The sequence below is a fragment of the Perca fluviatilis genome, chromosome 1 (assembly GCF_010015445.1).
Source record: "Perca fluviatilis chromosome 1, GENO_Pfluv_1.0, whole genome shotgun sequence".
NCBI classification, from domain to species: Eukaryota; Metazoa; Chordata; class Actinopteri; order Perciformes; family Percidae; genus Perca; species Perca fluviatilis.
Window position 1 is genome coordinate 36742453 of NC_053112.1, and position 14414 is coordinate 36756866.

Genomic DNA, 14414 nt, shown 5'->3' on the forward strand with positions numbered 1-14414 from the left:
ATTTCGTCTTCACTCAACTGAAAAAGTGTGATCTTTGTGGCAAAAATATTTTCAGCTCGTCTCCTTGGCCTATGTCTTCGTCTTGCTGGGATTACTGCTGCCATTTCACCAGGAGGCATACGCCAGGAAACCCGCTTGCGGCTGGTTTACACCTGCTTTTAAGAGGTGGAGAATTTTCACCGCAAAATAGAGGCGCGCTGTCACAGGCGTTTTTTGTACATAGCGCAGAATACATAATTAGGCGCACTTTACGCTTCTCCTCCCATCTCTTTATGGGAAACTCCCACTTTCCCCTTGACCTAACCGTGAATGCATATGCACGACACGGAAAAGCGCAATTTGCCATTTTCAGTTCCCGTGACAGGCAGTCTGCTCTTTTACCTCAGTGCGGCCTGTTTGTACATACCTCGCCATGCTTTTACGTGCACATTGCAAAACAAATACGCCTGAAGTGGGCGCAAAAGCGTTAGTACACCTGGCCCTGAGTCTGATTGCTGTGTTTACACCTGCCCAAACAAACTTTCCCGAGGGGGTAAAACATAGACAGTATATAATGGACCAACAGACCCCGTTGCTCTGGACGGAGACCAGTGAAGGATATTAGAAGCACTTTTCCGGGGATAGCCAGCTTTACTGCGCAGCCTCCAACTGAGAGAGACAGCGTAAATGTGACGTGAGCAACCTGTCTGAAAGTTGGAAGTCTTCTGGTAGCTGTGCCAAGAGAAATCTCAATCATTCCCAATCTTACAGAGATGGAGAGTGTAGGTATATGTAAGGAGATAACATGGGCACAGGCTAATTATTGCTAATTAAAATGTTAGTTAACATTAGTAATTAATCCTAAACAGCTCATGTAAGTCGAAACTGCCTGCAAGCTTATCCTGTACTATACGGTAATTTCTCTACTATGTGACACAATCGTTAGCCTATTTTTACAAAAACGTCTGCTACGGAGCCATAACGTGAGGTACAAGGTAATGGAGCCTTTCATACATTGTCGTGTTTCTTTAGAAATAAAGAACGGACAAATAGAGTCTTTAAATGCTTCAGATGTAAAGTTATTCGCTGTCAAGTGGCGCCAAAATGTATGCTAGTCAGTGGAATGCTAACGGGAGGTGATGGCCAGGTAGCAACAAAATGGCTCGAGGTTCGAGTTCTGAAGCGAAGCTTACCCCCTTGGGGTATACGCTCCAGGGTTCGATTCAACCGAACTAAACACGGCAGTTGTGAAAAGGCCCTGAGAGAGAAAGCAATGATAAAGGTTATGTAGATGTAGAGAGTGTGCAGATGGTTGATGGAAAGTGATCACAGCAGGAAGTGTGTGGTTTACTGACTTCCCCTCAGAGTTGCAGCTGTTCATGCTGCCATTGTTGGACTCTTTGCTGGGCTGGCGGCTCATGTTCCTGGTCAGCTCTACTGCCATGCCGGTCTCTGTGCTCCTTTGGATAGGTGCACCCTTCTCCTTCTTACTCTTCCCCTCTGGATGAAACGGGAGACACAGAAAACATCACAATGTTGTAGTCAGAGATGATGGCATTTTTTCCACCTTTATTTAACCAGACAAAATGTGCATATGTGCTCTCTCACTGTTTTTGTCCTGTCTGATGGCATTTTGGGCGTTGTTGGGCAACAATTCCATAACATCCTTTCAGCATATTGTAATTTTATTAATTTTGAGATTTGAGAGAAAACTAGACTTCTGCACTTCTCTTAGCTCTGTTTCCAGGCTTTAGACAATCTAGCCTGTGATTGGAGACTTTGGACATTCACAGGTCATTTCAGAAACGGGGTGCTGTTCTACATTGCATTGGCCGTTCTACAAATGCAGAGTCACATGCACGTCCCTTCAAGGGTAAAGCCTGATTCAATGGCAGAAAAGCCTGCAGAAAAAGTTGCTGCTCTGCAAAGCAACCTAAAACAACTTATCAAAACTTATCAAAAAGAGTCTGACAATAAATGCAGTCAAAGATGTGTCAATATCGGCGAGGAGTTTCAGAGCTGATGGAAAATATTGCTAATAGTTTAGCCTTCTGCCAACAGTAGTCAAAGGCCCACGGCTGCGGCTAACACAAGTTCATGTTTATGTAGCTTCAGAGCCTCGAATCGCAGTCGGTAAAGTTTGCAAAGAAAACAGAATGGTAATTCTCATAGAATTGTCTGCATCGGGATCACAATTGCGATCGGGACGATTGAAATACTCGTACAGGTTACTGTATTAGCATTTTGATATTCCCATGCCCATGCTCGTCTGGTGGGAGGGGCTTAGGACAGAGAGGGGTGAGCGATAGGGGGAGGGCTGTATTTTTTTGGGCCTTTTCCAGAGAACTGCCTCCCCCCGCTTTAATAATCTATAAATCCAAAAATTACGATTCAAGTTACTTTCTTCAAAGGAATAGTTCTGAAAGTTAGATAAATACGACTTTTCTTGCCAATAATTTGATGAGAAGATCAATTGGCACTGTCTTTTATTTATTATTTTATGCTTAACTAAGTCAGCCGAAAATGTTTTAAAAGGGTTTCATTCAGAACAGAAAACCACAGAGGATTAAGAGAACGATTTTCTTTTGACCCTTGTTGTGGTTAGGAAACAAGAAATCCTGACTTTTAGTCACTAGTATGGGTCCAGCTGGAATGCCAGATCCTACATTTCCCATAATTCAACTAAAAAGCATCTTTTGTCACACCCTCTCTGCCTTGTAACAAATACCCATGTCCTTCAAACTTCACACCCCCTCCGGTTTGTGACACAGCCTTTCTGGTATAAATGTGTACTCTCAAAATCGAATTTAGAAAGTTCCTCCAGAGCCACAGAAGACATTATGGATTATAGCAATCACTTTCACAGGTTAACCCCAACCCAATTACCAGTAAACTGAACTTCATGTGTAAAATCGGTGCAGTGCCCTTTAAACCTTTGCTGCCCCACATAATATTTCATTTAGAAAATGGCAAATCAAACATTAAGAAAAGATTCCCTTGAACCCATGTTGTGGTTAGGAAACAACAAACATTACAGAGAAACAGAGCACATTTATCAATGAGCTAAAGCCTTTTTCATACAGTATCAAACAATTCACTGGGGGAACGAAAAAGTAGAACATTACAGGACAGCCTACAGATGCGGTTAGGGACTCGGTGATCTCTCTTTCTGAAGCACGGCCAAAGTCTCCCCCCCATGTCGTGCTGAATCTGGTAATCAGTAGTAAACAGGAAATTGTTGGGCAGAAAAACAACCCAAACAACAGTGTGTGGCATCTTGGACGGGGGGGTGCGTCCACCTTCTGACTAAAAATATTGGCATATATGGTGCAAAGAGAGAAATGTAGCTACGTCATTGAGCCTGCCGTCATTGTATATGCTGCGCATGAGATGTAGTTGTAAATCTAGCAGGTGAGGTGGTCAACAGTACAACCTACCATACAATGTTAAGTAGTAATTCTCTTTTAACCACACTAAAATCCCAAAGTTAAAAAACTCAAACACAAGTCTCCCTTACCTGCATTTGCTCTCATCTATCATGAAGAGGAAATTAAGGTTTATCTCTGCACTCTCTACTTCCTCTCGCTCCTGTCTACATCAGGCAGAGAGGGAAAGAGCACCTCCTCCCCTCCTCCTCTCCCTTAGGCTTTATATTCTCTAATAGCTTTTTATGTCCACTACAAAGAAGGAGGAGTACAGTGTTTGGCTTTCATCATGCGTCTTACACCCCCCCCCTGTGGTAAAAGTGCATGCTGGACTCAGACTCTGTTGTGTGCCCGGGAGCTGAGCTGCGAGGGGCTCTCAGCGGGCCACCATGTTCTGAAACTCTCCCAGACATATTCTTTTGTTATTTGTCTTTTATAAAGGGCGCTAGGACAGCAGAGGTTTGTTTTTGTACAGAACAAAAGGGCACTTGCAACCCGTGGTTCTTCGGGACAGTCTGCTCCTTAGGACAAATCTTCTGCATGTGTAAGGATTGTTTCTATGTGAAACACAGTCTCATATTTTAGTGCAGTACTTCAACCGTTGTGTTGTCCACAGGTCAAATTTGACCCGCTTTCAAAGTTTTTTTTATATCAGAAATATGGGTTTCTTTCAACCAAATTGCCCAAAAATAACATGGGTGCATGGACGTGCTTCGCAGGTAAAATGAATGATTACTTTCATTGCACTTTGGGTGTTTTATTCAATTTTATAGCATTTGAAAAACAATGTTTAAAACAGTATCCAGACTAAACTTTGACATATACCGGTCTGCGATCCACTCAACTATTAGTCAAAATAATTTATAATTTCTGCTTTTGTTTAACTCAAAAGTTAGGTATAATGTCATATAAATGAGGTTTATTGACTATGAATTAAAAATAAGCTTTAAAATGTGACAAAAAGCGTCAAAGCATCGGAAAAAGCGTCAAAAACATTGGGGGGAAAAAGAGTAAAAAAAAAGGTACATTTTCAATTTCGACTGGAAGACAACACGAGGGTTAAGTAAATGCTTTTGGGTTTGCATGTAGCATGGTGTTTGTGCTGGGCCTTTGATTGTGTTCTGGGGAGGAGTGATCCAGGCCAACTAAAGGTAGCTGAAGCTCTGTGATAAGTTACAGTAACAGTTTGCAACCTGCCTAATCCAAAATCAACACTCATCATAATGGTGCCAAGTAACGCTCCATGGTGAGGTTGTGCATACATCAGCCATCACCATTTTTCCTCCAGCACCTGTAAACCTTCACGGATATGAAATCTCTGCTCTGGTTGCCATGTTGAAAATGACCAAACGTATTCAAATATCTCCAGTGATTTAGTATGGCCCTTCAATTAAATAATAGCTATAATGTGTAGTTTCTGTCTCCCCCATGAGGAATTCTAAGTAATGACAACAAAACTGTCAGCACACATGATACAAGTCTTCCATCACGTACCGCCCTGACCCCTCCTCCACACAGTTGCTAGTAGCCAAGTCATTATCTTCACTTGAGTTTCTGGGCGCGAAAGTAACCGGACGCCACAATCCAACCCGTTCTCACTCCGAACTCGTAAAATACGTACGTTTAGACAGTGGCTTGTAGAACGCACCAGGGAGAGCAGCAGCTCCACGGGGTTTGAAGATGACGTAGCAGTAAGAGCAACTACGGTAGCGGGTAGTAGGAAAGGCCGAAAGGCTGCATAGGGAGGCTGGTTGGGGGGGTGGATGGGTCAAACAACACAGGACTTTCACTCAGGAGACCGAGGGTCGTGTCCCGCGTGTCACGTTTCCTAAACCCAACCGTCTGTTCTTCTTTTCCTAAACCCAACCGTCTGTTCTTCTTTTCCTAAACCCAACCGTCTGTTCTTCTTTTCCTAAACCCAACCGTCCGTTCTTCTTTTCCTAAACTCAACCGTCTGTTCTTCTTTTCCTAAACCCAACCGTCTGTTCTTCTTTTCCTAAACCCAACCGTCCTTCTTTTCCTAAACCCAACCGTACCGTTCTTCTTTTCCTAAACCCAACCGTCCGTTCTTCTTTTCCTAAACCCAACTGTCCTGTTCTTCTTTTCCTAAACTCAACTGTCCCGTTCTTCTTTTCATAAACCCAACCATCCTGTTCTTCTTTTCCTAAACCCAAACGTCCCGTTCTTCTTTTCCTAAACCCAACCGTCCCGTTCTTCTTTTCCAAAACCCAACCATCCCGTTCTTCTTTTCCTAAACCCAACCGTCCCGTTCTTCTTTTCCTAAACCCAACCGTCCCCTTCTTCTTTTCCAAAACCTAACCATCCCGTTCTTCTTTTCCTAAACCCAACTGTCCCGTTCTTCTTTTCCTAAACCCAACCATCCCGTTCTTCTTTTCCTAAACCCAACCGTCCGTTCTTTCCCCGTGTCATGGAAACATAAGCCCACCCACGACCTTTTCCTTAATCTAACTGCATCAAAAGTGACGCCAATAGTCCCGACCAAGCGCGTTTAGATAAGCGCGTTTAGATATGATGCTAAAGGAGACTTTAACAACGCCAGTCAATAACAACGCCAAAGGCACCTGACCAAGCGTCCGTATTTTACCAGATGGAAGTGAGAATCTGTTGCACAATCTTCTGAACATAGCCATACTGAGAAATACAGAGAGAGTTGTGTGGAGTCTTAATAAGCTTTGTATCAACTCATTTGGCAATGGCTTGAATGTAATGGATGTTCATTAATATAAAAAATTACACACTAATGCTTTAAGTTGGGAGGACTCAAAAGAAACACATAAAAAAAAAGAATGGTCAAATCTGTGCAGCAAGGGCCGAGATATCCTCACATATATGACACAACAGCAACCTTGTCCCTGCAGATGAGACAGCTAGCAGTTGCCTTAAATTAACATCAGCTTCCCAACTCTTTGGTCTGTGCTATGGGTCAATCTTTCTTTTAAGGTTAGAAAGGACATTTTGGGAGCACCTTTGTGGCCAAGGGGTTGAGGCGCTGGCCGTTAACTGCAACGTCTGCAGTTTGCATCTGGCATTCTTATGCTATTTATCAGCAGCCTTGCTAAAAAACAAGAGAGACATTTTAAAGTGTGCAGGCCAGACTTAAAGATGACCTATTATATAGCATTTTTTTAAGGTTCAAGCTTGTATTATGTGTTTGTACCAGAACATGTTTACATGCTTTAATCTTCAAAAAACACTATCTTTCTCATACTGCTTTCATATGGACTTGTGGCTTCTAAAAGGGGCATAAACCTTAGTGTCACAATCGCGGAGCTCGTGGTAATCTACCTTGGATGGTCCTTTCAACCCGTTCTCACTCCCAACTCGTAAAATACGGACGCTTGGTCAGTGTCTCTCAGCGTCTGATACGACGCGATAAGCAACCCTCAGCGTCTGTATGGAACGTACCGAGCAGAGCAGCAGCTCCGCGGTGCGTGAAGAGCCACAACGGTAGCGAGTAGTATATAAGACTGAAATTCCACGCAGGGGAGGCTGGCTGGGGTGGTGGATCGGTCTAACTACACAGGACTTTCACCCAGGAGACCGCGGGGTTCGTGCTCTGTCCTTGTCCCCCGTGTCATTGTAATGTACCTTTTATAAGCCCACCCACGATCTTTTCCTAAACCTAACTGCGTCTAAAGTGACGCCAATAGTCCTCGAGCCAGCACAGTTTAGATAAAGTTCTTACAGATATGACGCTAAAGGAGACTTTTACAATCAATAACAACACTAAAGGCACCTGACCAAGCGTGTAAATCGCCACTGAGACTAGTAAAGGTCAAAGTATCTGCTGAGATGTCCTCGCAGTATCGCAGTGAACATTTACCTTTTCTTCCAATAAATGAAGTATTTGACAAGTACATGATAATATTTAGCATCTGTCCTATTTTTTTTAGGGAAGAGATTTGTCACATTCATGTCACACATAACTAGTGTTAACATATATACAGTCACCACTGGCTATGTCAGGGTTGCCATGGCAACTCACCAGGGCCACTGATCTGTGAAGTGCTGCGGCTGCGACGGTTGCCGACGATGGCCACCACGCGCGCGCTGAGGCTGGAGCGTCTCTTCTTGCTGCCGCCACCCACTGTGCCCAGAGCGGTGTCTGATTGGCTGCCGTCGGTGCGCTCCTGGGTGTAGATCTCGCCACTCACACTGGAGCTCTTCAGCATGCTGCGGCCCGCCGATCGCAGCTGCCGACTGGAGAGAGAAGACACTGAGTGACATTGTGATCTGGTGTAATGGAGCAGGGATGTTATCATGGGCTCTGTACCTCCCTCTATACTGTACCTTTATATACAGAGTTGTTGACAAGAAGCGGTAGATGATGATAATTGTAACATTTCAAACTGACTTGAAAAATGTATGTTTAAAGGAGACCTGTTATTTACCGTTTTCAGGTTCTTCCTTGTATTCTTTCATTGTTTCAACTAGAACATGTTTACATGCTCTAAAAAACACTTTATTGTTCTCATACTGCCCATGGCTGCTGCACCTGTATCCCCCCTTTGTCTGAGACAGTTAGCTCTGATTGGTCAGTTTTTCCTGATCTCCGGAGTCTCAGCATCTGTGCTCTGCTGTCGCTGCCTCTGTACGGTCCGTACTGAGTATATAGCAGCGATAAAGTCTTCTAAACCAGATATTACACGACCGGACAAGTTCCAGCAGGAATAAAAAATAGAAACCCGGCTCGGTATGACACGATACGGAGTAGAAAAAAACTGTTGAAACCGGAGCATTCAGAACAGTGGGAAATCTGAGGTTTGGGCTCACAGGGATTTCTTTTAAATACGTTTACCTCATTATTTGAAGCTTTGGCCACATTTAACATGAACATCCCACATTGTAACATTATACTAGATATGACAGGAAATACAGAAAAGCCTAATAGGTGTCCATTAATCACACAACGTGTGCATTTAATAACAGAGTATACACCTGGGATCCCAAAGAAGGGAAATGATGATGACAGACAAGGGACATATCCTATCAAATGACTCAAACACAAACATTAGTGTTTTGTGGTTTGATGTAACATAATTGTGCTGTCATTTGGGCTACGACTCTCTAGAGAAAGATATTTAGTTCTACAGAGAGCATCCTGGTTGTGGTTAAATGTTCTAGCAGTCCAAAGTTGATGATCATTATCATTTATTAAAGTTCATTCTTCTCAAACAAGCCAGTCCACGCGGACAGAAGCTGCCCAGGGCGGGATGCTGCCTCCTAGGGGTTCGGAGGAGCTGCCGCATGTCCATCCCCTCAGAGGGGGTCAAAGTGCTGCAGGAGAGCCCAGCTATGCTGCCCCTATCACCCAGAGCCCCCGCTCCCAGTGGGCCCCTGACAGCCAAAGTCCTGTGGCCCAGGGGATCCGGTAAGCGACTGGGAAGGGGGAGGCTGGTTTGAGGCCTCTCCACCGCCCCCTGCAGGGGGGTTAAGGAAGGGCGTGCAGCAGAGGGAGGGGATGGGAGGGGAGGATCCGGGTCTGCAGGACGAAGGGGGTCCCGGCAGTCACAACACAGGATGCATGCAAGGAGGGGTCGCAGGGATCTGAGACATGCAGAGGGGATTGCACAAACATACATAGGCACAGAAAACAGGGGTCAAATGTAACCAAAAAATGCCAAACAATAGTGTACAAAATGCGTAAAATGTGTGTAACATATATAAAAATATCAGTTTTTGAATATTTGTTGTTTTTGACTTTTTTTAAAAGATGGACTGCAACTAAACTAATGCCCAGCAATATTTTGTCATTACATTTTTTTTAAAGATATCAGCAAGAAAAAGTACCTTTTGTGGGGTTATATTCTGAAAAGGTCAACCTTTTGAAATCCCATTTTCACCCAACGGCAAGTGATTCTAATTATATTATGCAAACAAATACAACGATTACAATGATTTAAGTAAAAAAGCTGACGTGAGCATCGTCCAGTGAATTATATGAAATTGACAAGGAGCAGTGTATCAGACATAAAGGCATATCAAGCAGGCGGGATTTAAGGGTGATTTAAGGGTGAAGAACATAGGGAACAGAAGAACACGTAAGAAGGGTCGCACTGTCAATGCCACCTCTGTTTCCATTCATCTGTTTGTTCTCAGTCACTTCCATAACCTATCACCAAACTGGCCTGAAGCAGATGGGAACGTATCCACTGAATACAGATATTAATATCCCACTCTGAGGGAGAACTAACCTGAGGGCAGACGTCCTTGTACATCCTTGGATTATTAAATCCTTCCCCCTGTCTCTCTAAAAACTGACCTCCTGTCTGAATTACTGTAGAGAGAAAGAGCATTACAGGCCTTCTGAAACTGAAGCTTTTTTTTATTTTAAATTCAAATTTGCATTTTACTGTTCACTGATCCCGTTACTGTATGTTTGAGTGTCCACATACTTTTGGCCATATGTTTGTGATAGTGCTTGTTTTTTTCAAATTAATGTTCAATAAAGAAGAAAATCTCTTTTTTTCTGTCAAACAAGTCCCCACTGTCTCTTTCACTCTGTCTCTTTCTCTTCTCTCTCTCTCTCTCTCGCTCTCTGTCTCCCTCTCTCTCTCTTTCACTCTGTCTCTCTCTCTGTCCTGCTCCCTCTGTCTCTCTCTCTCTCTCTGTGTTCCTCCCTGTCTCCCTCTCTCTTTCACTCTGTCGCTCTCTCTGTCCTGCTCCTTCTGTTTCTCTCTCTCTCTCTCTCTCTCTCTCTGTGTTCCTCCCTGTCTCCCTCTCTCTTTCACTCTGTCTCTCTCTCTGTCCTGCTCCCTCTGTCTCTCTCTGTGTTCCTCCCTGTCTCCCTCTCTCTTTCACTCTATCGCTCTCTCTGTCCTGCTCCCTCTCTCTTTCACTCTCTCTTTTTCACTTTCTCTCTCTCTCTCTGTCCTGCTCCCTCTCTCTCTCTCTCTCTGTCTGTCTCAAATTTCAAATTGCTTTATTGGCATGGATGTCAGAAAAACAATATTGCCAAAGGATCAAGGATAATACAATTCAATAATGATTAGATGAGAAAAAATACATACATACAATTCATTGAGTAAACTAAAATATCTCTCTCTCCCTCTCTCTGTCTCTCGTTTTCCCACATACTCTCTGTCCCTCTCTCTCACCTCCGACTCTAGAAAGTGTGCCAAAGGCCGTGGGGCTGTGCTTTTCTTACGCTCCGTTTGGATTGATCTGTGGTGAGGCCATAAAGAGGGGGGGCTCTCTCTCTCCTCGTCCCAGACCTCCATACATTAGCCAGCTAATAAGCTGCACTCCATCACCTCTGGGCCAGCTGAGGACTGCTGGGATAGGCTCATTTGTCCCTGTCAGCGCACTGCTACTGGTCAGGGGTGTGTGTGTGTGTGTGTGTGTGTGTGTGTGTGTGTGTGTGTGTGTGTGTGTGTGTGTGTGTGTGTGTGTGCGCACAGAAAGAGAACAGGAGTTTTTATTTGTATCTACCCTTTAGTTATTGATTTCTTGATAGATTTTTTCTGCAAATGTTTAGTTTAGGTGTTATTTCATTTTGAATTATGGTTTTACATTTGTTAGTGTTGCATTGTTAGCGATTTTTTGCTTAAAAAAAAAAATCTACAGTAATTTATTGATATATTCCTCAGAAAATGTTTAATGCTGCATAAAGAAAAGCTATCAAGCTGAAAATAATTCATGCAGATTTAAAATAAAGTATTTTTTATTCATAAGAAGAGTTTATTTAATTTGATCTTAACTAAGTCGTGTTAACATTTTTATTTCAGAAATGCTGTTTAACACCTAATGTATATGGCCATTCAGAGTTCCACCTTCATCAAGCCGGGGGACTTTTGGGAGAATAAATCAGTGGTTAAAATGAAATGGTTAAGTTAAAAACAACTGCATCCTACAGTTTCCATAATGCAAAATGATTGCATACAATGCAATACAAGTTGGAGCTGACCTCTGACCTTCCTTGGAGGATGCAAGCAAAAAAATAAATAACTTTCATACAAAGATAATTGCTGCCATTAAAAAACTTCCGTCGAGTTTTGGGGGATTTAGGGGATTCTATCTTGCGAGAAGTGAACTGGTTGTACAGTAAGAAGATGGATGGTCTGCCAGCATCTGTCAATTCCCCATTTGGGATCTGTGGCTCTTTACCTGGACTCCCTGGTGTCCCCGGCTACAGTGTGTCTCCTGCGGTTCAACTCGGCAGAGAAACGTCTCTTTCCTGTCGACCTCCTCCTCTCCTCCTCTCCATTCACCCCCCACGAGATCCTCCTGTCTTTTTTCTCCTCCTCTAATGACTTGGATCTGAGTTCAGTTTGTTTGGATTTTCACCATTCAGTGTGTGTTTTTACGTGCGTGTGTGTGTGTGTGTGTGTGAGGAGAGAGGAGATAGAGCACGCAGGAGGACAGAAACATGCAGCATGCATAATTAAAACAGAAAGACACACATTGTGATTAGCATGCATATAAAACAGGGCCGGCCCGTGGCAAAGGCAGTATATATAAATGGAAAAAGCAACTTAGGCTACGTTCACACCGCAAGTCTTAATGCCTAATTTGGATTTTTTGCTCAGATCAGATTTTTTTTGGGGGGCTGTTCACATGACCTTTTAAAATGTGGCCTATATCAGATTCCAGTGTGAACTGTTTGCGGTTTCGAACTGACCCGCATGCCCAAAAGACCAACAACAATGACACTAAAGTTAGGGAGGTTATGGAGGAAGTATTTTCGCTTTTATTTCAAAATGTTTGTGTAATGGCAGCCATTAATGAGCAGGTGCTGAGGAGGAGACGGTTACGCTATGATCCTTCTAGTTTTGATTGAATTTAAATATCTCCCCATACACTAATTAGGTCTAACACCTCCCTCTCCCTCCATTGACTTGCTCCATCACTGTCAAGTTTTTAATGTTACTGTCTGTGTCCAGGGCTAACTGCCGCCGGTGCATAATTGTGAGACATGTTGATGTAGATTGACGTAAAAGTCGCATCAAATCCTCCTTGGATGCGGCTGCATTGAAAAAAATCTGATCTGGGTCTGATTCAGGACCACATATGGAAGTGGCCTGAATCTGATGTGAAAAAAATCTGATCTGGGCAAGATTTGAGTGTTCACACTACTTCTGAAGAAGTCTGACCTGGTCACTTGACCCCAAGAGAAAAGATTTGGGCCACTTTTGCCTGCAGTCTGAACGTAGCCAAAGACGCCGAAGAAAAAAACTAAACAAAAACAAAAACAGCTGAAATTTTGCCTAGGGCACCAAATTGGTTGGGGCCAGCTCTGACATAAGATATAACAACCAGTCACCCAAACATTTAAAAACTGACTGTATGTGGACGGACGACTGAAATCCACAGAAGCTTTAACATCTAAAACTGAACACCTGACCAGTAGCTAATGACGACTGACCTGAGTCGTCCTCCGGGGCGTTCTGATTGGATGGACATGTAGCTGGTGCTACTGAGGCGAGAGGCACTGCTGGCACGGGAGAGGGCCGACACGTCGCTCATATCGCTGTCTGACGATCTGGCCGACATGTTGTCGCTGCTTCGCCTCTGTTCTGCGTACATCTAGGGGCAGAAACGAAGGGGCAGGGGGTGGGAGAGAAATGAGTTGATTGAGCTCAAAATTATGATGAAAAATAGACATACAGTATATCATTTATCAAGCGGAGGTGGAGGAGGAGGAGGAGGAGGAGGAGGAGGAGGAGGGGATCCGAAGCAGGACTGGAAAAGGTTTAGATGCTGACCTCCCGTTTGGTCTTGAGGTCCGTCTCTGGGTCGTGGGAGGCTGAAGGCCGGTAGGAATGTACTTTCATCTGCAGCTGCCGGGCTCGCTCCTCTACTGCAAGGGCTGAGACAAAGGGAAAAACCTTCACATGGGGAAAATAATTAACAAACAAATAAATAAATCACAAAAGAGATTTATCCTGCATGCCGGCCCCACATGGTTGTGCTGGTTATGGGCGCTTGCGGGGCGACTATTGCTCACCTCCTGGGAGCCCTCCCTAGTCCCCCCTCCACCCCTTTTTTATCACTACTATTATTATTATTGAAATATTTTTTTAAGTTCAGTATCCACATTACGGTAGTCATTTACATTGACTTAAACTATAATTAGTAAGTACTATGCCTTATTTTCTTCTCTTTATTTAACCAATTGATCCTATGTATTGTTATTTTTTTTTTATTTTCTCTTCTACATCTTTCACTGTCTTCCCCTCCCAATCCCAATAATTCTATAATTCAACTTAATTCTTCAGTGTTACTGTCTGTTTTTTATACCACTATGACCCCTATGATTTGTGTCCCTTGTCATTGTTTGATGTTGTTATTTATTAATAAAAATAAAAATAAAATAAAAAAAGAAAGATATAGAGAAAGAAAACCAGGAAAAAGAAATCATGTACAGCAGTTTGTTCCCAATAAGAGAGACTACAGGGAGTATCTTGTAGATGCAGGATCTGGTTTCTGACACTAGATGGAGCATGATGTGCACTGATGGCACACAAGTGCCCTCGTGACGAATGCTACAGTAGGAGAGTCAGACACAAATGCTTACAGTCAACCTGGGAACAAATATAATTAGCTTCTGAGTTGTGTTTGGGATGATAAGCTGTCTATCTACACCTGTGATTGACGGTACATTAAGATTCTCTACATTAAACGCCGCCCATCTGGTAGCTATACGTCAGCTAAAACGAGCAATGCATATTCTTTTTAAATGCTGTTTGACTCAGGACAACTGTGAAGAGTTTGGGGTTTTGGTTGTGAGGCCCATGTATTACTGTTGCATGAGTAAAGAACTATCAAATGATATTTCTGTGGATACAGATTTGCCTCTTCCACCGTTCCAAATGTTACCTTGAGCTCACAGCCTCATGAGCAGCAGTTAGCACTAATGTTTAAACTAAATTTGTCTTTGCACGCTGTACCTATTTCTCAGGTGTGTGTTTGTGTCTCTACCAGAAGAACTAAATGTAATTTGGCATTATAATGTGCTAACTAGTGTCGCTTTGCCAGACCTTCCTCCAC

General features: G+C 43.3%; 1 protein-coding gene across 1 annotated transcript in view; it reads right to left on the reverse strand.

Moving 5' to 3' along the window:
• Positions 1 to 14414, reverse strand: part of rims1b (regulating synaptic membrane exocytosis 1b) — a 106063-nt gene that overhangs the window by 8967 nt on the left and 82682 nt on the right. Inside the window, 4 exon segments of the mRNA XM_039796546.1 lie at positions 1335 to 1479; positions 7411 to 7625; positions 12790 to 12950; positions 13130 to 13233. Of these exon segments, the coding sequence (XP_039652480.1) occupies positions 1335 to 1479; positions 7411 to 7625; positions 12790 to 12950; positions 13130 to 13233 (625 nt within the window).